Here is a 24,891-nt window from a genome sequence, read left to right as displayed (position 1 = left end):
AGATCGAGGACTACCTGTGCAATGCATTTTAGATGAATTTTACCAAAAAAAAGGAGCAATTTTAGAAACCAAAGTAAATCCTCTTCCTCCCTCTCTCATTTTAAGGTTTGAAAATACGGGTTTGTAGTCCTCGACTTACAATAATTCATTTAGCGGCCATTCAAAGTTACAACGGCGCTGTTTATAACGACTTATAAACCATTGTTCACACTTACGACCGTTTGCAGCATCCCCAGTCACATGATCAAAATTCAGACGTTTTCCCATTGACTCGCATTTATGATGGCGATCCCCTTCTGCGACCTTCTGACAAGCGAAATTGAGGGGCGGGGGGAAGGCGGATTCACTGTTACTCATTTAACAACTGCAGTGATTCACTTAATAACTACGACAAGAAAGGTCGTAAAAAGCTCATTTAACAAACGCCGCATTTACCAACAGAAATTTTGGCTCACTTATGGTCGTAAATGGAGGACAATCTGCGGTTGGGATTAGTCCTAGCGCCACAATCAATCCAATATTTTATCCACTGCTGCCATCTGCTGGACATTTAGAGGCAATTGCGTATTTACATTTTATTCCCTTTTTAGAAAGAGATGCTGAATCAAATTCAAGGAAGGAGCACATCCTGTCTCTTCATTGGCCAGCAAGACAGCAGGGCCTGTGTCTTCTTTGAGGACTTTTTAACAACTTTCTGGCCTGGCCTGCAGCCCTGAGATTTCTAGGGGTCTCATCCAGAACCTAGGCAGCGTTTGGCCCCCTTCCATTGTTTGATTTCTGGCAAGGTCAATGAGATGCTGGCACTGGCATGTCACGGTAATTAGCAATAGCAATTGCACTTAAGATTTATATCCCGCTTCACAGTCCTTTACAGCCCTCTCTAAGCCACAAAGTCACACTCTGGGTCCTCATTTTACCGACCTTGGAAGGACGGGAGGCTGAGTCAATCTTGATCCGGTCAGGATCGAACTGCTGGCAGTGGGCAGAGTTAGCCGGCAATACTGCATTCTAACCACTGGGAAGGAAGGAAGGAGAGAAGGAATAGCACTTAGACTTATGTACTACTTCATAGTGCTTCACAGCCCTCTCTAAGCGGTTCACAGAGTCAGCCTCTTGCCCCCATTAATCTGGGTCCTCATTTTACCAACCTCAGAAGGATGGAAGGCTGAGTCAATCTTGTGCTGGTCAGGATCGAACTGCTGGCAGTGGGCAGAATTAGTCCGCAGTGCTGCATTCTGACCAATGGGGAGGGAGAGCGGGAGGGAAGGAAGGAAGGAAGATAGCAATAGCACATAGACTTATATCCCGCTTCACAGTACTTTATAGCCCTCTCTAAGCGGTTTACAGAGTCAGCCTCTTCCCCCCCCCCCCCCCCAACAATCTGGGTCTTCATTTTACTGACCTCGGAAGGACGGAAGGTTGAATCAAACTTGAGCCGGTCGGCATCGAACTGCTGGCAGTCGGCAGAACTAGCTTGCAATTCTGCATTCTAACCACTGCTCTTAAATTAAAACCATTGCGAAATGCTGAACATTCCAGACAAAACGACATTTTTTTAAAAAAAACTTTAATTATAAAAACAAACGATAGTGATAACACAAGTAAACCCCCCCCCCCCCCGACTTACAATAGTTCGTTTCATGACCAAAGTTACGAACACTGGAAAAAAAATACTTATTCACATTTACGACCATTGCAGCATCCACCACGGTCATGGCAACTGATCCATGTTTATGACGGTTATAGTGTTCCGGGGGGCACTCGATCCCCTTTTTGTGACCTTTTGAGGAGTAAAATCAAAGGGGGGAAAGTGGTACGACTTTGCCACAGTTGTTAAGCGAATCACCGCCGTTCTTAAATGAGTAATAGGGTTGTTAAGTGAACCTGGTTTGCCGTGCAGGGTAAAACCATCCCTGCAGTCTGTAAACCACGATTCACAGCTTCTCAATGTACTATAATCTTAGAAACAAATGCAAGGTTTCTAGCGTGCCTCTCTCCCCCTTAATTTAACAGATTAACAGAGCTGGAAGGGACCTTGTAGGTCATCTAGTCCAACCCCCTGCCCAAGCAGGAGACCCTACACCATTTCTGACAGAGGGCAGTCCAGTCTCTTCTTGAAAGCCTCCAGGGATGAAGCTCCCACAACTTCTGAAGGCAACTTCTGTTCCATGGGTTGATTGTTCTCACTGTCAGAAAATCCCTCCTTATTTCTAGGTTGAATCTCTCCTTGGTCAGTTTCCATCCATTCTTCCTTCTCTGGCCTTTTGGTGCCTTGGAGAATAGCTTGACCCCCTTCCTCCTCTCTGGGGCAGCCCCTCAAATATAGAGACATGCTCTCCTGTCTCCCCGGGTCCTTCTCTTCCCTAGACCAGCCAGGCCCAGGTCCTGCAACCGTTCATCATATGTTTACAATGGCTCTTGATGATCTTAGATAGATTCAGATTAACAGAGTTGGAAGGGACCTTGTAGGACATCTAGTCCAACCCCACTTCCAAGCAAGACACCCTACACCAGATGGCAGTCCAGTCTCTTCTTGAAAGCCTCCAGGGATGAAGCTCCCACAACTTCCAAAGGAAACTTCTCTTCCATGGGTTGATGGTTCTCCCTGTCAGGAAATTCCTCCTTATTTCCAGGTTGAATCTCTCCTTGGTCAGTTTACATCCTTCTCTGGCCTTCAGGTGCTTTGGAAAATAGTTTGACCCCCTCCTCCTCTCTGGGGCAGCCCCTCAAATACTGGAAGATGCTCTCCTGTCTCCCCTGGTCCTTCTCTTCCCTAGACCAGCCAGGCCCAGTTCCTGCAACAATTCATCGTATGTTTTAGCCTACAGTTCCCTCATGTGGACTAGATGACTTCCAAGGTCCCTTCCAATTATTCTGCCATTCGGTTAACCTTGAGCACATGGGAAAGGAAAACCAAGAAAGAGTAAGATGACTGGAATTCCCCCCGTGTATAATGATACTGACAGGCTAGTTCTACACAACACGCTTAATCTGGGTCTAAATTAAGTCAGTTTGAGGATTGCGGACAACATATTGAACCGTAAACTAAACAAATATTATCTTAGCGAAGATTCAAATAGAGAAACATGCTGTGAGAACACAGTCATAGCAATTCACAAGCCATGGTTTACAGCCTGTGCGTGTATCTGTGAATCTAGCCATTGCAGCTTCCTCAATAAACCACAATTAAACACAGATGTTAAACTCTCGGCTTAAACTCAGTCCTGTTTAACACGCTGGAACACCGTCTGCATTGGCCACATTCTCCATTTCGAGGCGGTCGTCAGCCATGTTGCTTTTTCTCTGAGTCACGTGGGCCGGTGCCTCCTTTGGGTCCGTCTTGATGACCTCGGCCCTCCCCAGGACGGACGTCAGCTGCACCCAGAAGAAGGCCTGGCGCCCGGGCTCCGAAGGCCACTCTAAGTAGGTCCTTTTACTGAGCATCTTCCTCAGTCGGCAAAACTTGTTGGGCAGTGCTTGTAGGTCGATGGCTTCCTTCACTACCAAGATGACGTCCTCGAAGCTCAGCCCCACGGCCCGCTGGTGGGCGAAGTAGAGCTCGTAGTTGCACCAATCGCTGTCGACGAAGCTGCGCGAGAGCACGAAGATGATTTTGCGGCTGTTCTCGATGTTCTCGATGATGTTGTCGATGATCCAACGGCCGGGTGTGAAATCCCGCTCGTGAATGCAGATGCGGTACGGGGGGGTCGAGGCCTCCAGCCTCTGGAGCAGTTCCCGCCTGACCCAGTCCGCGTCGGAGCAGCTGTACGAGATGAAGGCGTGGTAGGCGAAATCCCGCAACGGATGGGAGCGGCTGGCCCGATATTTGGAGCGCACAATTTGGACGGTGGCCTTGAGGTACCAGGCTACATTGAACCACCAACACAGAACCATGACGACCACCACCACAACGGCTGTGATGGAGACGGCAATGGCTACCACCACCGTGACACTACACTGGGTCAGCCGTGGGGCGTAAGCAATCACCGCTGTGTCGCGCAGGGGCTCGGGGTGATAACAGGTCCATCCGCCAGGCCAGTCCGCAATCTGCAACTTGCCCTTCGTCAGGGTCTCTTGAAGGAAGCCGTAGAGGTCACAGACGCAATGGTAAGGGTTGTTCCCCGCTTTCAGCTGCGTGAGCTCCGGCATATTCACGAAGGAACCCCTGCCGATGACACCAAAGGAGTTGCCATCCACCGTCAAAACCCGGAGACTGGGACATCTCCAGTCGGTCGGGATGAACTTGATCTTGTTCCCGCTTAGCCGCAGTTCTTGGAGGTCCATAGCGACCTTGAAATATTCCATCTCAAGGCGTTCCAACTGGGAGTAGGACAAATCCAGGAACTGCAACCTGGTGGGAAGGCACTGGAAGATCCCCGCCTTGACGACGTTGTAAGACAAATCCAACCAAACAAGACTGGGGCTCCAAACGCACGGCAAATCCTTACAGTTCCTGATTCGATTGTGGCTTAGATCTAGATTGGAGAGCCGAGGCCAGCTGGATGTCAGCTTGGAGACTACGCTGAGGTCGGTTAACTCGTTGTTGCTAAGATTGAAGTGCTCCAGGCTGGGCATGATTCCTTGATACAAACAGCCTTCGTTGTAGATGTATTCATCCAACAAGCGGTTATTCGAAACATCTAGAAGCAGCACGTTCCTCATTTCCCCCCAGGCGTCGCAGGGCACAAAGTTGAAGTTGACATTGAGGATAGAAAGGTAGGTTATCCCACTAAACCAAGTAAAAGTCCAGTCAAAACGCAAAATATCGGGGTTGCTGATGTCCTTCAGCAACAAACTGCGGAGGGTCAGGTTGGCGATGCCAGCTTCCGGAAGCTTCCACTCGGGAGAGCGAGCGAAATCGACCGCAATGAAGGAGAGGTCCCGCACACGAGACTTCTGGACGTTTAAGAGGACCAAACGCAGCAGGTTCTCGTTGAATTTCCCCCTGTAGAAGACCAGCTCGTCCACCTGGACCTCAGCCAAGCTGGCAAAGAGGTCCACCGAATTGGTATAGTAGGTGAACTCGAAGAGGTTACGGAAACGGAGGTACCGGAGCTGCTTTCCTTTCAAGTCATGGAGCATAACAGGCAAGGCCTCTGGGTTCTTGTCCAGGGCGATATCGCACCACAATTCTGTGGTGTTGAGCTTAGAGAAGGCCCCTTCTTGATACTCCGTCAAACTGGAAGCAGTTTTGAGGAAAAATTTCTTCAGCGGGATGTCCTTCAGAGGAGCAAAGTCTTCACGTCCCACTGTGTAAACAACAGGGCCGCCCAGGGACAACTCTCTGAGGTTCTTCAGGGAGCTGAACACCCCATCCAGCCTTGAGAGACGATAGAGGTTGTTGGAGACCGACAAGGCAGTCAGCTGCTTCAAAGGCCTCAAAGCCAGCGAAGGGATCTCTCTCAAGGAGTTGTTGAAGAGGCTCAACTTCTCCAGAAGGAGATTGGACGCGAAGGAGTCGTTGGCGATCGAGAAGATGTGGTTGTAACCCAGGTCCAGCTCTTTCAGCCGGGTCAAGGCCGAGAAGTCCGCCGAGCCGATCTGTTGGATCTTGTTGTAGGAAAGGTCCAACTTCTCCAGGGTGCTGGGGAGGTCCTGAGGGACTTGGAGCAGCTTCTGACCTCGGCAAGGAGCGACCGTGTTGGAGACAATCTGGCAAGGGGACGTCACGGGATGCTGGGCCCGGCCCAGGAATATCAAGCACAGAACCAGGGCGAGGCCAGCCGATGGCAATGGTCCCATGCCACTTCTTCACATTTTCTAATTCTTCTTTCCTAGGTAGAGGGGGGACAAAACAAAATTGACAGCGGTCAATTTTAATTTTCCTCAGGGAAAGAAAAATCTTCCCTTCCATCTTTCCCTCACAATCAGGATTACATTCAGTGGAAATAAAGGATCATACTCAGGGGCGGAAGGGGGAAATGAGTCCCTGAAGCCCCAATAAGCTTGAGGCGTCCACTTTTCCTTAAACAACCCAGGTACAAAATAAAACACAAGAAGAGGCAGCTTGGCACACATGGTGGGTCCATATTGTGGCCCACCAGCAGATCTGGCAGCAGATTCCAACAGTGAGGAGGTTGGGGAGGAAGATGGGCCAGTCCTGGAGTCTGGGGAAAGTTTGGACGAGGGCTCTGTGTCGGAGGCAGAGAGGGGGCCAGGGCCGTGTGCCAGTTATCAGCTGCCTTCAGGATCAGACATCAGTGAGGCAGAAGAACAGCTGGAGCCTATTCCCAGTGTGTCCATGCGCAGAGCAGCCAGACGAAGGGAACAGCTAAGGAACAGGGGTCGACTTGGGAATAAGGCCACAGGTGGATGATGAATGGCCCCTCCCATGGGGAATAAAAGAGGAGCAAAAGGGGAGTGGAGTTTGCAGGAGGCAATTAGTTCATTCCTGCATTCTTGCCAAGTATTGCGGCATCTGAAAGATATCGGCCTGGCCACTCTCCACGCCTGATCAACGTCGGTAATTGGGAACTCTCTTGAAAGACTGTGGGAGAAGAAAGACTTTGCTGGAGAGGAATTCACTGTCAATGAAATAAAAGGGGTTTATCGGGACGAGGACTCGGCTTCGGGCTGCTGGGAAAGCCTAGGTCAGATCAGTCCGTAAAAAAGATACTGGAGACCTGCCACGGCCATCTTTCCCCGTCTTTGTGACAAGGATGGACGTAATCTGGCAAACGCCAAGCCGGCCTGTTTTATGAGCCAGAAAAGGCCCTCGATTTGGCTGCCATGGGAGCCGCCTGCTAAAAAGGCCATTTTGTGCCAACTCAGAAAGCTCAAAGTGTCCAAGGAGCTGCTGATCCAGTTCTAAAGAGAAACTATTGAGAATGTCACTTGCTCCTCCGTAACCATCTGGTTTGGCACGGCAATCAAACAGGAGAAGGACAGACTTCAACGGATAATTAGGACCGCAGAAAAAACAATTGCAACCAGCTTGCCTTCCACGGAGGACCTGTCTACTGCACGGGTCCTCTCATCTGTACTGTACTGTACTCTACTGTACTGACCCCTCTCATCCTGGACGTAAACTGTTTCAACTCCTCCCCTGAAGACAACACTATAGGGCATTGCACCCCAAAACAACTAGATACATGGACAGTTTCCCCCCCCCATGCCATCACTCTGCTGCACAACTAATTCCCACAACCCTGTCAAACTACTTAGTAAGGCTGTACTACTACTGGTATTATCCTTCTCCTCTCAACTCTTACCTATTTCCTTACCTTCTCTCCACTATAGCTTTGTTGCTTGTATCTTGTGATTCATATTGGCTATTTAAGTATCCTAGTATGATTTATGCTGATTGCTTGCTTAGTATCCTACGACTATCACAAGTGTTGTACCTTATGATTTATGGTAATTGTATTTTATGATTATGATCTTGATTTATCACTTGGTTGTTGTATGTACACTCTGAACGTCTCCACCGGAAGCAATTTCATTGTGTGTCCAATGACACCTGCCAATAAAGAATTCTCTTCCATTCCATTCTATCATTCTCTTCCATTCTATAATAATATTCTAGACTTTTCTTTTTTCTGTTCTGTTCTGCTCTATAAATCTGTTCTATTCTATTCCTATATCCTATCCTATCCTATCCTTCTACTCTACTCTATTCCACTCTTATTCTATTCTATTCCATTCCATATTCTATTCCATTCCATATTCTCTTCTCTTCTCTTCTCTTCCCTTCCTATATCCTATCCTATCCTATCCTATCCTTCTACTCTACTCTATTCTATTCCACTCTTATTCTATTCCATTCCATATTCTTTTCTCTTCTCTTCCTATATCCTATCCTATCCTTCTACTCTACCCTACCCTACCCTACCTCACTCCACTCTCCACTCCATTCCACTCTTACTCTATTCTATTCTATTCTATTATTCTATTCCACTCCACTCCATTCCATATTTTCTATTCTCACTCCACTCCATTCCATTCTATTCTCTATTCTATTCTATTCTATTCTATTCTATTCTATTATTCTATTCCACTCCATTCTATATTTTCTATTCCCTCCACTCCATTCCATTCCATTCTATTCTCTATTCTATTCTATTCTATTATTCTATTCCACTCCATTCCATATTTTCTATTCCATTCTCTATTCTATTCTAGTCTATTCCATTCCATATTTTCTATTCTATTCTATTCTATTCTATTATTCTATTCCACTCCACTCCATTCCATTCTCTATTCTATTTTATTCTATTCTATTATTCTATTCCACTCCACTCCATTCCATATTTTCTATTCCCACTCCACTCCATTCCATTCTATTCTCTATTCTATTCTATTCTATTCTATTCTATTCTATTCTATTATTCTATTCCACTCCATTCCATATTTTCTATTCCATTCTCTATTCTATTCTAGTCTATTCCATTCCATATTTTCTATTCTATTCTATTCCTATTCCTATTTCTATATCCTAGCCTATTCTAGCCTATCCTTCTACTTTACTCTACACTCCACTCCAGGAGAGCTCCCAGAGACACTTCAGGGGCTGGCCAGTTCCCAAAGGGGCAAAGTTTATCCCTGCTTGTTTACAGTGACTGATAAAGCCAAGATCATGTTTACAATAGGCGGGGCAAGATTTGCTTCCAAGTCCTGAGTAATCGTCTAGTAAGTGAACAATGGGAAATAACTGAGCTTGCCTCAGCTCCAGGAACTCCGAAGCCAATGGTGAAAGGTCCTGTCAGATCTGCTATCTTTGGCTTGGCTCCTTGCTGGCATCCTGGCATCCTGGTATCCATCAACTATTGGAGGGGGGAGGAGAGGAAGTAGCACTAGCAATAGAATTTAGACTTATACACTGCTTCACAGGGCTATACAGCCCTCTCTAAGCGGCTTACAGAGTCAGCCTCTTGCCCACAACAATCTGGGTCCCCATTTTAGGTAGGTAGGTAGGTGGGTGGATGGGCGGGAGGGAGGGAAGGAAGGAAGGAAGGAGGAAAGGAAGGAAAATAGTAATAGCTCTTAGACTTATATACTGCTTTACAGCCATCTCTAAGTAGTTTACAGAGTCAGCCTCTTGCCCCCTAAAAACTGGGTCCTCATTTTAAGTAGGTAGGTGGGTGGGTGGGTGGGAGGGAGGGAAGGGAGGAGGGAGGGAAGGAAGGAAGGAAAATAGCAATAGCTCTTAGACTTATATACCACTTTACAGTGCTTTACAGACGTCTCTAAGTCGTTTACAGAGTCAGCCTCTTGCCCCCCAAAATCTGGGTCCTCATTTTCCTCAGAAGGATGGAAGGCTGAGTCCACTTTGAGCCCATCAGGATTAAACTGCTGGCAGTGGGCAGAGTTAGCCTGCAATCGTGCATTCTAACCACTGGGAGGGAAGGAGGGAAGGAAGGAGGGGGGAGGGAGGGAGGGAGGAAGGAAGGAAGGAAGGAAGGAAGGAAGGGCACTTAGAATTATATCCCGCTTCTCATTGCTTTCCAGCCCTCTCTAAGCTGTTTACAGAATCAGCCTCTTGCCCCTCAACAATCTGGGCCCTCATTTTATCGACCTCAGAAGGCTGAAAGGCTGAGTCAACCTTGAGCCGGTCAGGATCGAACTGCTGGCAATGGGCAGAGTCAGTCTGCAATACTGCCCTCTAACCACTGTGCCATCACGGCTCCTAATGGGCACTAAGCACGCACTGGGGGTTAAGATGAGAAAGAGGGACGGCGGAGTGACAGGCTTGATGGAAACCAGAGGTGTGAGAAACCAGTCCATTCCAGTCTTTGAGGCCGGCGTAGCTTGGGAATGGAATGATAATTGCAGCAAACATCCAAGCGGGTTGCCAAAATAGCTAGGCAAAATAACTAGGTGGCATGCCGTCGGGTGTGTCTAGTTTAATGAAAAGAAGGACCAGGGGAGACATGATAGCAGTCTTCCAATATCTCAGAGGTTGCCCCAAAGAAGAGGGAGTTCTCCAAAGCCCATCAAGGAAGGACAAGAAGCAATGGGTGGAAACTAATTAAGGAGAGAAGCAACCTAGAACTGAGGAGAAACTTCCCTGACAGTGTGAACAATTAACCTGTGGAACTGCTTGCCACCAGAAATTGAGAAGGCTCCAAACACTGGAGGTTTTTAAGAAGAGCCAGAATAGCAATAGCACTTAGACATATACCACTTCAAAGTGCTTTTACAGCCCTCTCTCAGCAGTTTACAGCGTCAGCCTCTTGTCCTCAACAATCTGGGTCCTCGTTTTACCCACCTCGGAAGGAGGGAAGGCTGAGTCAACCTTGAGCCTGGTGAGATTCGAACTGCCAAACTGCTGGCAGCCGGTGATCAGCAGTAGTAGCCTGCAGTACTGCACTCTAACCACTGCGCCACTAGCCATTTGTATAGAATTGATAGGGTCTCCTACTTGAGCAGGGGGTTGGACTAGAAGACCTCCAAGGTCCCTTCCAACTCCGTTATTCCATTCTGTTCTGTATCCTGTTCTGTTCCTTGGTCGACAATGAATTGGTCAAGGGGGATGAAGGGGCAAAGTTTGTAAACTTTTGGGTGGGAACTTTCATCCTAACCTTGCTTCGTTTGCAACTGATCATCCTTAGTAAAAGAACTTCTCACTTCAACCAAAGGGAATCGAGAGTCTCTCCTTTCTAAGGTCCCAGCTGAGGCAGGTCTGACAGATCCTGGGAAACAGTTCAGATGTATCTCATCCTTGGACAAGAAATTGCCGTCGTAGATGATTAATTGCTGAGAATGGGAAGCTAACTCTCAAAGGTACACCATGTTTTCACTGGCCTGTATATACAATGGAAGCAGTCCTCGTTTAGCGATGGTTACAGGTAGTCCTCGGCTTACGGCAGCTCACTGAGTGACCGTTCAAAGTTAGAACCGCACGGAAAAATGTGACTTATTTATGAACGTTTTTCAGTGTTATAGCTTTGGCAGCCTCCCCAAGGTCACATGCTCAAAATTCAGATGTTTGGCAACTGACTCGTACTTATGACGGTCGCAATGTCCCAGGGTCATAGGGCCACCTTTTGCGACGTTTTGCGGAACACAATCAATGGGGAAGCCAGATTCCCCTAACAACCGGGTTACTCGTTTACCAATGGTAGCGATTCACTTAACAACCGAGGAAAGAAAGGTCGTAAAAATGGGGCAAAACTCCATGGGTCATTTAGCAGCAGAAATTTTGGGATCAATTGTGGTTGTAGGTCAAGGAATATATATGTATGTATTTATATGTGCATATGTATGTGTATACATATTATAATTAATATATTCTATATTATTAACAATAAGAGAACATTAAGAAAACTAAGATCATGGCATCTGGTCCTCTCAGTTCCTGGCAAATAGATGGGGAAGGAATGGAGGGAGTGACAGATTTTATTTTCCTGGGCTCCAAGATCACCGCAGATGGGGACTTTTAAGAAATTAAAAGAGGCTTGCTCCTGGGGAGGAAAGCGATGGCGAATCTAGACACATACTAAAAAGCAGAGACATCACCCTGCCAATCAAAAGTGCGTCTAGCCAAGGCAATGGTTTTCCCAGTTGCAATGGATGGCTGTGGAAGCTGGACCATAAGGAAGGCTCAAGAATGGAGGCCTTTGAACTCTGGTGCTGGAGAAGACTCCTGCATTGAGTCCCTTGGACTGCAAGGCCATCCAACCGGTCAGTCCTAGAGGAGATCAACCCTGACTGCTCTTTAGAAGGCCAGATCCTGAAGAGGAAACTCAAAGACTTTGGCCACCTGATGAGAAGGAAGAAGGACTCCCTGGAGAAGAGCCTCATGCTGGGAACGATGGAGGGAAAAAGAAGAAGAAGGGGACGGCAGAGAAGGAGGTGGCTGGATGGAGTCACCGAAGAAATCGGCCTGAGCTTCAATGGACTCCAGAGGATGGCAGAGGACAGGAAGGCCTGGAGGAATGTTATCCAAGGGGTCGCGATATGTTGGACATGATTTTGCAATTAACAACAACAATACACAACACACACACACAGTGCAAAAATGAAGCCTAACTTTAATCATGCATGAGTGATCTTGAATATATTGAATTTTATCGTGACCATCTAAATATCTAGTTTCCTCCTTCAACATTCTTTGCTTCAACGATCAGAAACAAATGGAAAAAATGCAACCGCCTGCCAAAATGTACTTTTCCTGGACTTTGTGTGCACCTGCCTCTGCAAAAGATCATCCAATCTCCACCCACCCACCCCCGCTTGTGAAATCCATTCTTTAGGCAGAACAGGTCACTCCCCCCACTCCAAAAAAGGTATGGGGGGGGGATTAACCCAGGCTGAAGAAAGGGGAAAAGCATGCACAACGAGGTGGAATTAAAGAGCCTGCATTCACACAGGTTATTTGCCCATTTTACGGTCTCTGAAATGAAACCAAAAGCTAACTTGGAAATAAAGATTTCTGCCTTAAAAAATATGTCCAGAAACAAAAAAGGTAGTCCTCAACGTACGACCACAATTGAACTGAAAACTCATGTCGTTGAGAAATTTGTTAAGGGAGCTTGCTCTATTTTTACGACTTTTCCCACGTTTGTTAAGGGAATCCATGCATTTCTTAAATTAGTCACACGGTCGTTAAGCGAATCAGGCTTCCCCCCGAAGGTTGCAAAAGGGGATCACGTGATCCTCGGCACTGCAATCGTCATAAGTGTGAGTCAGTTGTCAAGCATCCAAATATAAATCACGCGACCACAAGGATGCTGCAACCATCATAAGTGTGAAAAATGGTCGTAAGTCACTTTTTCCAGTGCCGTTGTAACTTAGAATAGTCACTAAATGAACCGTTGTAAGTTGAGGACGTATAATGGCTATTTACTTATGTTTCCTCCCTGCAATGGACATCATGATAAATTAACAAGGCAAAACAAAAAGTTGATAAAACTTAGATAAAAGATAAAGCAATTACCGTTAACTCCTTACTGCTATGTAAACGAACCGTTTAGATGCTATAATCATCCAATAACTGCATGATCTCCTAAGCAACACAGATAATACTGAGGTCTAGAAGCTTGTAAGCTCACAAAGGATTTTACTGTGTATTTTTTTTCCAAACAGGGTAACAATCATGGAATTGTTACACCTTACTAGGTGCAATAGGCACAATCCAGCCAGGAGCACTTGGTTAGAATTACCCATTCATGAACCAAAGGCACTTTGGACATGCGCAGAGGCACTGCTGTCTAATCATCAGGCAAACTTTTCTCAAAAGCCAGGCCTGAAACAGACCGTAAATAAGTGGATACCAACATGACAGAGACTGATGTGCTCTACGAACAAACTAGCTAACTAACTAACTAAGTAACTAATAAACTATAGAAAACATGTTGAGACCATGGAAAAAGTTAAGAGAGGAGCAACTGAGATGATTGAAGGCCTAGATTGATTGAAGGCCTAGAGACTAAAACATATGACGAACGGTTGCAAGTCTAAAGTTTGGAGGTCTTTAAGAAGAGACTAGACAGTCACTTATCTAAAATAGTATAGGTTCTCCTGCTTGAGTAGGGGGCTGGACTAGAAGACCTCCAAGGTCCCTTCCAGCTCTATTCCATTCTATAACTAAAGCTAGACGCAACAGCCGAGACGCAACACAATACACTACAGTTTATCTAAAACAAACAAATCACGCCCTTTAAAAGGATACTCAAAACTAAGAGAGATAAATAATACACATCAGCTGAGAATGCAGGATTAAAAAGGCTCCAAGTAATTTGGGGCTGAGGCTGGGAAGAAAATTGTTCTGTCAATGTGTTGTGTGAACTATCACAACAGGCAGCCATCCTAATATTTTAGCATCGCAGGTGCTGTGAACACAATGTTTACAAACGAGGTAGGGCAGGAGTCAGCAAACTGCGGCTCCGGAGCCGCTTGTGGCTCATTCCTCCCTCTGCTGCAGCTCCATCACTGGTCGGCGCCACAATTTTGAGAGGATCTTCCGGTGGTGGGGAGGGAGAGGGGGAGAGAAGCAGAGTGCGCCAGGAGAAGACTCTATGGCAAGGGGAGGGTTTTCCAGTTGTCTCCACCATTGATAGGGCTTTCGGTTACGACGGGTAGAGGAAACAGGACGCCGCGCTAGGAGGAGACTCTATGGTGGGGGAACTGAACTTCCGGTCAGCTCCAGAATTGAACGGGGGGCTTCCGGTTAGGACATTTGTGGCTCCCGGAGTTTTCGTTTCTATGGGAAACGGGTCCAAACGGCTCTTTGAGTGTTTAAGTTTGCCGACCCCTGGTGTAGGGTGTTGTGGGAACTGGCGTTTGTCTACTTACTGCAAGTCCTCAACTTACAACAGTTCATTTGGCTAAAAGTGGCAACGGCACTGGGAAAAGTGACTTGCGACCATTTCTCAAACTTACGACCGCGGTCGCAATGATTGCGATCTCGGTGGCTTGTCATGGTCACCCATCCCTGTGTGAGCACACGCAACCGACTCATACTTATGACGGTTGCAGTATCATATTTGCTGCATCCCTGTGTGATCACGGGAAGCTGACTCATGTTTATGACGGTTGCAGGGTTTCAGGATCATGTGATTGAGCGGGAAAGCAAAATCCGCCAGATTCACTTAACAACCAAGTTGCTAACTTAACAACGGCAGCCATTCACTTAACAACGGTGGCAAGAAAGGTCGTAAGATGCGACAAAACTCACTGAACAACTGTCTCGCTTTGCAACGGAAATGTTGGGCCGAATTGCGGCCGTAAGCCGAGGACTACCGTACCTGTATCTACATTCCCATACAACATTAAAGACACCACCTAGAAGAGAAGTTCACACTGCATTCAGACATTACCTACTTTAGCTACTTGGAAAAAAGGAAATACACCATCAGAGCCAGATATAATCAGAAAAGTGTTAGTTAAACTTTAAAAAGTTGAACTTAAAAATAAAGGGGAATCAGAATATTCTGAAGTCTGGAACAGATTTTAGGATTGGTGTAAGACAAGGTGACAAGGCTGGAACAAACTGTAAATACTGTGATTGGACAGAAGGATAGATAATGCACTAAGTAGGCTAATAATCAATGGATGAGACTAATTGCGTATAATGTGATTGTATGGTCACTTCGACTCTGCGGTACTGCATTGTTTTAAATGTAAAAATAATAATATATTTCAAACAACAAAAAAGACATTACTTAGTTATTACAGTTCACAGAATGATCCACCAAGTTCCTAGTTTTACCATACCTAAACACAGCGAACTGTGATTCATGCAATTTAAAAAAAGAGGGGAGGGAGGGAAGGAAGGAAGAAGGAAGGAAAGAAGGAAGGGGAATAGCAGAATAAGAGACCCTTTACGATACTAGACAAGTGGCTGTCCAGTCTCCTCTTAAAAACCTCCAGTGATGGAGCAGCCGCAACCTTCTGGTGGCCAGCTGTTCCACTGGCTAATTGTTCTCACACTCAGGAAATTTCTCCTTAGTTCCTCCTTGGTAAGTTTCAACCGGAATAGAACTGGAAGGGACCTTGGGCCGTCCACTAACCTGGTTCAGCATGACGCGGGAACGTGGCTCAGACGCCCGCAGAAACACCCCGCAGTCCACGCGTGTCCGGACGAATCACTTTTCCCGGGTGCAAAAAAGTTTTCCGCAGCGCAAAAAGTTTTTTTTTTTTTTTTGCTTTCCCGGGAAGCATCAGCGACTTCGCTCGTCCCTAGGCGGCGCCAGAGAGGCGTCTCTTGCGCCCGCAGCACCCCCCCCCCCCCACCCTTTCCCCGCAGAGGAGCTGCCAGGCGCGCCGAACTCGCCCGGCGTTTAAAGCGCCCGCCCGCATTCCAGGCTCTTTAAACTCCCAGGGAAGGGGCGGGGCTCCCTCTTAAAGGGACAGCGCCTTCTTTTGCGCCTGTTGGACTCCTTAAGGCGGTCTTGCGGACGTTGGAAAGGGATCTGGTTATGGCAATAGCAGCTGGAAGGGGCCTTGGAGGTCTTCTAGTCCAGCCCCCCTGCTCAAGCAGGAGACTTTATACCCGTTCGGATGAAAGGTTGTCCAATCTCTTCTTAAAGATCCCCAGTGATGGAGAAGGAAGGAAGGAAGGAAGGAAGGAAGGAGGTGTGGATGGAAGAGGAAGGAAGGAAGGATGAAGGAAGGAAGGAGAGGTGTGGATGGAAGGGGAAGGAAGGAAGGAAGGAGAAGGTGTGGATGGAAGAAGGAAGGAAGGAAGGAGGTGTGGATGGAAGAGGAAGGAGGGATGAAGGAAGGAAGGAGAGGTGTGGATGGAAGAGGAAGGAAGGAAGGGGAATAACAGAATAACAGAATAACACAGTTGGAAGGGGCCTTGGAGGTCTTCTAGTCCAGCCCTCCCTGCTCAATCAGGAGACCTTATATCCTTTCGGACTTAACAAATGTGGCAAGAAAGATTGTAAAACTGGGTAAAACTCAACACATGTCTCACCTAGCCACATAGAGTTTGGGCTCAATGTTGTGGCTATATGTCAAGGACTACCCGCAGCGATTCACTTAATGACTATGGCAAGAAAAGTCATAAAATGGGGCAAAACTCACTTCGCAAATGTCTCGCTCAACCCCAGAAATCTGGGGGTCCCTTGTGGTCGTACGTGGAGGCCTACCTTTGCATGAAATAAAATGTAGACGCGGCAAATCATGTTAAAAAAAAGGGTTGTTTTAGTTGCAAGACTCTCTCTGGGCACGTGCAGAGTATCTCTCCAAAGCATGAGCAAAAAGGCCATTCTGGACGGGTGTGTGTGTGTCTGATTTCTTCCCTCTCCCCCCCTTGCCCCGCGGGGGTTGTGAGTTTCACAAATATGTGAATGCAGCCATTGTTAGATACCTGCAATCATTTCTGCAGATCGTTAAGGAGCGAGATAGCTGGAGAAGGAAGTTTGTTTCTTGTTCTCTCTCTGTCCTGGACACTTGGCACCCGTATGGCCCATTCCAGGAAACTCAGAACAGGCCCTCATTCCCCAAAGGGCGAGGCTGCCATTCCCTCCCTCTCTTAAAAGAATGAAGCAGTGGCAGATTTAAGACGGATAGCTGGAACCCTGGCTCAACCACAGGGATCTAAGATCTCCTAGCAAACAACCACCAAAATATGAGCCAGCCGTGTGCAGCAGCTGCCAAAAAAGCCAACACAGTTCTAGGCTGCATCAACAGAGGGAGAGAATCAAGATCACGTGAAGGGTTAATACCACTTTATAAGGCCACACTTGGAATAGGGCATCCAGTTTTGGTCACCATGATGTAAAAAAAGATGTGGAGACTCTAGAAAGAGTGCAGAGAAGAGCAACCAAGAGGATTAGGGGACTGGAGACTAAAACATATGAAGAACGGTTGCAGGAACTGGATAGGTCTAGTTTAATGAAAAGAAGGGCTAGGGGAGACAGGATAGCATCTTCCAATATTTGAGGGGCTGCCACAAAGGAAGAGGGGAGGGTCAACTTATTTTCCAAAACATGGGAGGTAAAAAAAAAAACAGTAGATGCAAACTAATCAAGGAGAGAAGCAACCTAGAACTAAGGATAATTTTCCTGACAGTGAGAATAATTAACCAGTGGAACTGCTTGTCTCGAGAAGTTGTGGGGGCTAATTCCTCTTCTCTCTTCTCTCCTCTCTCCTTTCCTCCCCCTCTCTTCTGTATTCTATTCTATTATTCTTATCCTATTATTAATTCTATCCTATTCAATATTCTATTCTGTTCAATATTCCCTTCCTTCTCTCTTCTGTATTCTATTCTATTCTTATTCTTATCCTATCCTATTATTAATTCTATCATATTCAATATTCTATTCTATTCAATATTCCCTTCTCCTTCTCTCTTCTATATTCTATTCTATTCTTATTCTTATCCTATCCTATTAATTCTATCATATTCAATATTCTATTCTATTCTATTCAATATTCCCTTCTCCTCCTCTTCTCTTCTGTATTCTATTCTTATTCTTATCCTATCCTATTATTAATTCTATCCTATTCAATATTCTATTCTATTCAATATTCCCTTCTCCTCCTCTCTTCTGTATTCTATTCTATTCTAATTCTTATCCTACCCTATTATTAATTCTATCCTATTCAATATTCTATTCTATTCTATTCAATATTCCCTTCTCCTCCTCTTCTCTCTTCTCTTCTGTATTCTATTCTTATTCTTATCCTATCCTATTAATTCTATCCTATTCAATATTCTATTCTATTCTATTCAATATTCCCTTCTCCTCCTCTCTTCTGTATTCTATTCTATTATTATTCTTATCCTATTATTAATTCTATCATATTTAATATTCTATTCAATATTCTATTCTATTCTCTATATTATCATAGAGAGGGCTGTTAAGCAATAAATGTCTAAGTGCTATTGCTATTATCCTATCCTGTCATGTACTCTCTTCTCTTCTGTTCTCTTCTTTGCTTATTCTGCCTTCTGGTGCTTTGGAGAATAAATTGACCCCCCTCTTCTTTGGGGCAGCCCCTCCAGTAATGGAAGACTCCTATCATGTCCTCCCTGGTCTTCCTTTTCACTAGACGACTCATCCTCACTTCCTGCAACCGTTCATGCTGGCTTCCTTCCAAGCTCTCTTATCATCCCCGTTGCTCTTTTCTGTGCTCTTTCTATTCCCCACTGGTTGCCGTTCGCTTCGCAGTGCGTCTTCTGTGGGTTTCCTTCGACAGTCCTGTCTCAAATGGTGCTTCATGCGCTGTGCAATTCCAAGAAGGGGATTAGTTCGACCACCAAGCCGAGCTTGCGGAGCAAAGGCAGCTGGCGCAGTGGCTCAGGCTGACGTGGCTTCCTCTTGTTGCGCCCAATTTTGAGTCACCTACCGCGTGTCACTCCTTCTCTTCCCCAAAACATTGGACCGGGCTGCAGAGGCCGTATCTAATTTTGTAATGAAACAGGATGGCATCGTGCCAGGGTGGGTGGCTGGGTGGCCCCAGCTGCGATCTCCGCTACTGGTTTGCCTGAACTGGGCTGAACTGGCTGAATACCACGTCTGGTTCTCCATCACTGGAGGCTTTTAAGAAGAGACTGGAGAGCCATTTGTCCTTGGTGGTATCAAAGCTCCTGCCTTGAGGAGGGGGTTGGATTAGAAGACCTCGGAGGTCCCTTCCGGCCCTACGGTTTTTCTTCTATTTTCCCTTTCCTTCTTTTCTCTCCTCTTCTCTTCTTCCCTTCTCTCTCCTCTCCTCTCTCTTCTTTTCTCCTCTCCCCCTTTCTCTCCTCTCCTCTCTTCTATCTTGCCTTTCCTTCTTTCCTGTCTTCCCTTTTCTCTCCTCTCCTCTTCCCTTCTCTCCCCTTTCCTTCTTTTCTCTCTTCTCTTCTCCTCTTCCCTTCTCCTCCTCTCCTCTCTTCTTTTCTTCTGTCCCTTTTTCTCTCCTCTCCTCTATTTCCCCTTTCCTTCTTTTCTCTCCTCTTCTCTTTTCCCCTCTCCCCTTTTCTCTCCTCTCCTCTATCACCCCTTTCCTCCTTCTCTCTTCTTTTCCCCCCTCCCCTTTTCTCTCCTCTCCTCTCTTCTATCTCCCCTTTCCTTCTTTTCTCTCCTCTCTTCTCTTCTCCTCTCCCCTTCTCTCTTCTTTTCCCCCCTCCCCTTTTCTCTCCTCTCCTCTCTTCTATCTCCCCTTTCCTTCTTTTCTCTCCTCTCTTCTCTTCTCCTCTCCCCTTCTCTCTTCTTTTCCCCCCTCCCCTTTTCTCTCCTCTCCTCTCTTCTATCTCCCCTTTCCTTCTTTTCTCTCCTCTCTTCTCTTCTCCTCTCCCCTTCTCTCTTCTTTTCCCCCCTACCCTTTTCTCTCCTCTCCTCTCTTCTATCTCTCCTTTCCTTCTTTTCTCTCCTCTCTTCTCTTCTCCTCTCCCCTTCTCTCTTCTTTTCCCCCCTCCCCTTTTCTCTCCTCTCCTCTCTTCTATCTCCCCTTTCCTTCTTTTCTCTCCTCTCTTCTCCTCTCCCCTTCTCTCTTCTTTTCCCCCCTCCCCTTTTCTCTCCTCTCCTCTCTTCTATCTCCCCTTTCCTTCTTTTCTCTCTTTTCCTCTTCCCCTCTCCCTTCCCTTTCCTCTCCTCTCCTTTTCTCTTTGCTCTCCTCTCTGTCCCTTTCCCCCCTCCCCTCTCCTCTCTTCCACTCCAAACACATGTAGTGCATTAATCCATTTTCAGGGCTAACACAGTTCCCTGAACAACCATGGAAACCACAGGTCATCTAGTCCAAGCCCCTGACTGCTACAAGGACCCACATTTACAGTTAGGCAACCCAATTCAGTTTGGTTCAGAACTACAACGAAGGGAAGAGAGGTATTTTTGGTATCTGGGTTGGAAACAGCCCACTAGGGATCAGGAGATGCTGAGGCTCAAACCCAACTGGAGCCAGTCCCTGCCTCTCAGCCCCAGGAAGGAGGTAATGGCAAAACCCTCCTGAATTCCTGCCCAAAATACCGCAGGGGATTGTCTAGACAGTCACTAGGAGTCACGACCGACGGGAAGGTGCACAAATACACACACACCCCACAGAGGAAAGTGAGATCCTGGGTTAAGTAAGTTGAGTCAGGCCTGGAGAAGGTCACGGACTCCAGGTCACGGCCACGAGACTCAGCCGACCACAAGAGGGAAATTTTAACCCGGGTTGTGTGGGCAGAGATGAGGAAACCTGGATTAGGAGGATTTGAGGCAATTCTTTAATTGTGAAAGGAGTAAGGACTCGGATGCTGAGCGCTTCCTGCTCGAAGTTCAAAACCCCATTTATTTCTTGGCACTCCGTACGCAATCCAAACAGCCAGCCAGATGTTTAATTTTTAGCTCGCCGTTAAGAGTTGACGTCGTGAGTCAAACGGAGTTGTGAAACAGACCATGATATATGTTTTGCTTTCACAAACAGCAACAGCCCTTAAACTTATATCCTGCTTCACGGTGCTTTTACAGCCCTCTCTAAGCGGTTTACAGAGTCAGCCTCTTCCCCCCCCCCAACAATCTGTCCTCATTTTACCCACCTCGGAAGGACGGAAGGCTGAGCCCACCTTGAGACGGTCAGGATCGAACTCCTGGCAGTGGGCAGAGTTAGCCTGCAATACTGTATTTTAACTACTGGGAAGGAAGGAAGGAATAGCAGACTTATATACGGCTCCCTAGTACTTTACAGCCCTCTCTAAGCGGTTTACAGAGTCAGCCTCTTGTCCCCCAACAATCTGGGTCCTCATTTTACTGACCTCAGAAGGACGGAAGGCTGAGCCCACCTTGAGACGGTCAGGATTGAACTGCTAGCAATGGGCAGAATTAGCCTGCAATACTGCATTCTAACCACTGGGAAGGAAGGAAGAAAAGGAAGGAAGGAAGGAAGGAAGGAGGGAGGGAGGAAAGGAAGGAAGGAAGGACAATAGCATTTATATATTGCTTCACAGTGTTTTTTCAGCCCTCTCTAAGCCATTTACAGAGTCAACATATTTGCCCCTAACAATCTGGGTCCTAATTTCACCGACCGCGGAAGGACGGAAGGCTGAGTCAACCTTGAGCCGGTCAGGATCAAACTGCTGGCAATGGGCAGAGTCAGCCTGCAATGCTGCATTCTAACCACTGGGAAGGAAGGAAGCGGAGGGGAGGGAGGAAGTTGTTCCTCTGAACTCGTTCCAAGTTGGTGGCCCGGAAGGGGTGGGAGAAGAGGGGATGATTTCGTGAGAAGAGAGTGCGTATTTGTGCAGGAATGCGCTTAAGCCTGCCCCCCACCCGTGCATGGCAGAGACACAAAGTCCAGCTGGCTGGTGGGAGGCCCGCACGCATGCGCGGTAGAGCTGGGCTGGGGGCGATGGCTGGGTGCCCGCAGAGAGGGCTGTGTGTGACACACATTCCCCATCACGGTGCTGTACTAATTCAGACAAATGGCTATCCAACATCTTCTTAAAGACTTCCAGTGTTGGCGCATTCACAACTTCCGGAGGCAGCTTCTGTTCCACTGATTAATTGTTCTCACTGTCAGGAAGTTTCTCCTCCGTTTTAAGTTGCTTCTCTCTTGGATTAGTTCATTAATTAGGTCAACTTGGAGTTCACAAGGTTGGCGATTTTGTGATCCCTGGAATTCGCTTATTGCGGGGAATCTAAAATCTGTTTGCTCCAGGCTGAGGTGAGATGTGTAACACAACCCTCAGGAGCAAGCTGCAGGGGCCTCCATTCTGAAATACCCAGCCAGTCTCCTGAAATTGCCAACGCAAACTAGTTTTCAAACCAGTTTCACTGCTAGGGCTTCTCCCAAGGAATCCCAAAAACTCGGATAATTACAGTAGTCTTAAAGTCAAAGGTTCTCCTCACACATATGTGCCGGTCATTCCCGACTCTAGGGGGCGGTGCTCATCTCCATTTCAAAGCCGAAGAGCCAGCGCTGTCCGAAGACGTCTCTGTGGTCATGTGGTCGGCATGACTCAACGCCGAAGGCGCACGGAACGCCGTTCCCTTCCCACCAAAGGTGGTTCCTATTTTTCTACTTGCATTTTTAATCTGCTTTCGAACGGCTAGGTTGGCAGAAGCTGGGACAAGTAATGGGAGCTCACTCCATTACGCGGCGCTAGGGATTCGAACCACCGATGTTTTTGATCGACAAGTTCGGCATCTTAGCTGCCGGGACACCGCCTCTAATCCAAGCGATGCCCTTTCGCCAGTCACAAAGAGCCTTTCACACCGGGTGCCACTGTCAAAGCGGGCGTCCCTCCCCCCTCACCCCCCAGGCGGTCTTACCTGCCCTCTACCTGCTCTCTCAGGTGGATACGAAGAGCTGGCAGGAGAGTGGAAGAACTGGTCCTTTAGGGGAAGGAGGGCTGCAGAGGCCGCCCCACTCCAGAATTGGCTAAGGAATACCTGGCATTCCACCCCCCCCACCCCCACCCTGGCACTCTGAGTCCGTCCTCTTTATCCGGAGTCACGCGATGCTGCTGTTACATAAAACTGGAGGGATCCTTGCATAGCGGAATAAATGCTTTGATTCAAAGATAATCAGGGGATCGGCCAGCTGCAAAACGAGACACCCCACCTGAATGCTTATAGGGTGTCCTCGACTTACAGCAGTTCATTTAGTGACCGTTCAAAGTTAGAGCGCCACTGAAAAAGGGGACTTCGGGACACTTTTCACGTTTAACGACCGTTTGCAGCCTTCTCCTGATCATGGGATTAAAATTCAGAGCCTGGGCAATGGATTCATGTTTACGATGGTTGCAATGTCCCGGGGTCACGACATCCCCTTGAGCGGCAAGCAAAGTCGATGGGGGAAGCCTGATTCACTTAACAACCGTGTTGCTAATTTAACAACGGCAGTGATTCGGTGAGCAACTGCGGCAAGTAAGGTCGTAAGATTAAAACACACTTCACAAAGGTCTCGCTTAACAGCAGACATTTTGGGCTCAATTGTGGTCGTACGTCGAGGACTAGCTGTGCACTCTTAGCTTATATGCTTTCCGGAGGCCCATTTCCCAATGGCCTTGTGGATTGGAAAAATAGAATATCAGAGATCATCTAGTCCAACCCACTGGTCTTTTTACTACTACCGGACTTATCGGTAGTAGAAGAGGGGGCCAGGCAGCCGGTTTCCACCCTTCTGCTCAAATGTTAAGCTTTAAGAGCTGTGGTGGCGCAGTTAGAGTGCAGCATTGCAGGCTAACTCTGCCAACTGCCAGGAGTTTGATTCTGACTAGCTCAAGGTTGACTCAGCCTTCTGTCCTTCCGAAGTCGGTAAAATGAGGACCCAGATTGTTGGGGGCAAGAGGCTGACTTTCTAAACAGCTTAGATAGGGCTGTAAAGCAGTATATGTCTAAGTGCTATTGCTACCTACCTACCTACCTACCTACTTTTCTTCCTTCCCAGTGGTTAGAATGCAGGATTGCAGGCTAACTCTGCCCATTGCCAGCAGTTCGATCCTGACTGGCTCAAGATTGATTCAGCCTTCCATCCTTCTGAGGTTGGTGAAATGAGGACCCAGATTGTTGGGGGCAAAGAGGCTGACTCTGTAAACCGCTTAGAGAGGGCTGTAAAAGCACTGTGAAGCGGTATATAAGTTTTATTGCTCTTTAAGATGCCCTTGTAAACTGGCCAGAGAACGTTCTCATTTTCAACACATCTCACTTCTCCTTCCTGACCCCCAGAGGGCGCTCCTGCCCCATCCTCCTTCCGGGACCACAGCCAAAAGCTGTGGCACTCCAGCGGGATCTATTCTGGCCTTTTGGAAGATGGAAGATTTCTTCCCACCCAGGATCGATTAATCCAGTGGATTCCCCTTGCGGACATGTCAAGAACAAGGGGGGGAAACAAGTCAAGGAGGCAGCCGGGCCACCAAAGAGAGAAGATGGCCAGGAAGGAACAGGCAGTAGAGAGAGAAAGCTGAGCCAAAGTCAACAGGGAAGGCAGAGCCACTTAACAAATTTAACAAGTGCCGTGATTCACTTAACAATGGCATCAAGGAAAGTCGTAAAATGGGGCAAAGCTCACCTTTTGTGGGGGCCCTCTTTTGGGCTCCCTGCTGGTCATAGGTCGAGGACGTCCTGAATTTCAGAGAAACGGCTGTCCAGTCTCTTCTTCAAAATCTCCACTCACAACTTCTGGTGGCAAGCAGTTCCACTGGCTCATTGTCCTCACTGCAATTCCAATTCCAGGTTGCTTCTCTCCTTGATTCGCTTCCATCTGCTTTTGCTTGTGCTGCCACTCTGGGGCTTTGGAAAAGAGGTTGACCCTCCCCTCTTCTTTGGGGCAGGCCCTCCAATACTGGAAGACTGCTATCATGTCTCCCCTAATTCCTTCTTTCCTCTGGCCGGACTCCATGCCTGCTTTAGCTTCTAGCCCTCTAATCCTCTTAGTTGCTCTTCTCTGCACAGCATCTACCAGCCTTTTCGGTTAAAGACCCCACCTTCTCCCCTCTGGCCATGCCCTTTTCAGCCTCTGCCCCCCTCTCCTTTCCTTCTCTCCCCCTCCCGCTTCCTCTCTGTCCCTCCCCTCTCCCTTTTCTCCCTCTTCCACTCC

The 24,891-nt window shown here is 47.3% G+C and overlaps 1 protein-coding gene across 4 annotated transcripts; it reads right to left on the bottom strand.

Annotated features, from left to right (window-relative positions):
- Positions 1-1,081: 1,081 nt before the first annotated feature.
- Positions 1,082-24,594, bottom strand: LOC309400159 (toll-like receptor 2). 4 transcript variants are annotated; one of them, XM_081968525.1, is made up of 2 exons: positions 24,364-24,594; positions 1,082-5,774 (listed from the first exon to the last, which is right to left on the bottom strand). In XM_081968525.1, the coding sequence occupies exon 2, from the start codon at positions 5,740-5,742 to the stop codon at positions 3,229-3,231; it is 2,514 nt and encodes an 837-aa protein (XP_081824651.1). In that variant the 5' UTR covers positions 5,743-5,774; positions 24,364-24,594; the 3' UTR covers positions 1,082-3,228. The 4 variants fall into 4 exon arrangements, with proteins under 4 accessions (XP_081824651.1, XP_081824650.1, XP_081824652.1 ...); XM_081968524.1 differs by lacking the exon at positions 24,364-24,594 and adding an exon at positions 22,623-22,690; XM_081968526.1 differs by lacking the exon at positions 24,364-24,594 and adding an exon at positions 16,757-16,839.
- Positions 24,595-24,891: the final 297 nt, after the last annotated feature.

The sequence above is a fragment of the Natrix helvetica genome, assembly GCF_964273705.1.
Source record: "Natrix helvetica genome assembly, chromosome: 16".
Lineage (NCBI taxonomy): Eukaryota > Metazoa > Chordata > Lepidosauria > Squamata > Natricidae > Natrix > Natrix helvetica.
The sequence above is the reverse complement of the archived record's forward strand: the minus strand, read 5'-3'. Positions and strand labels throughout refer to the sequence as shown.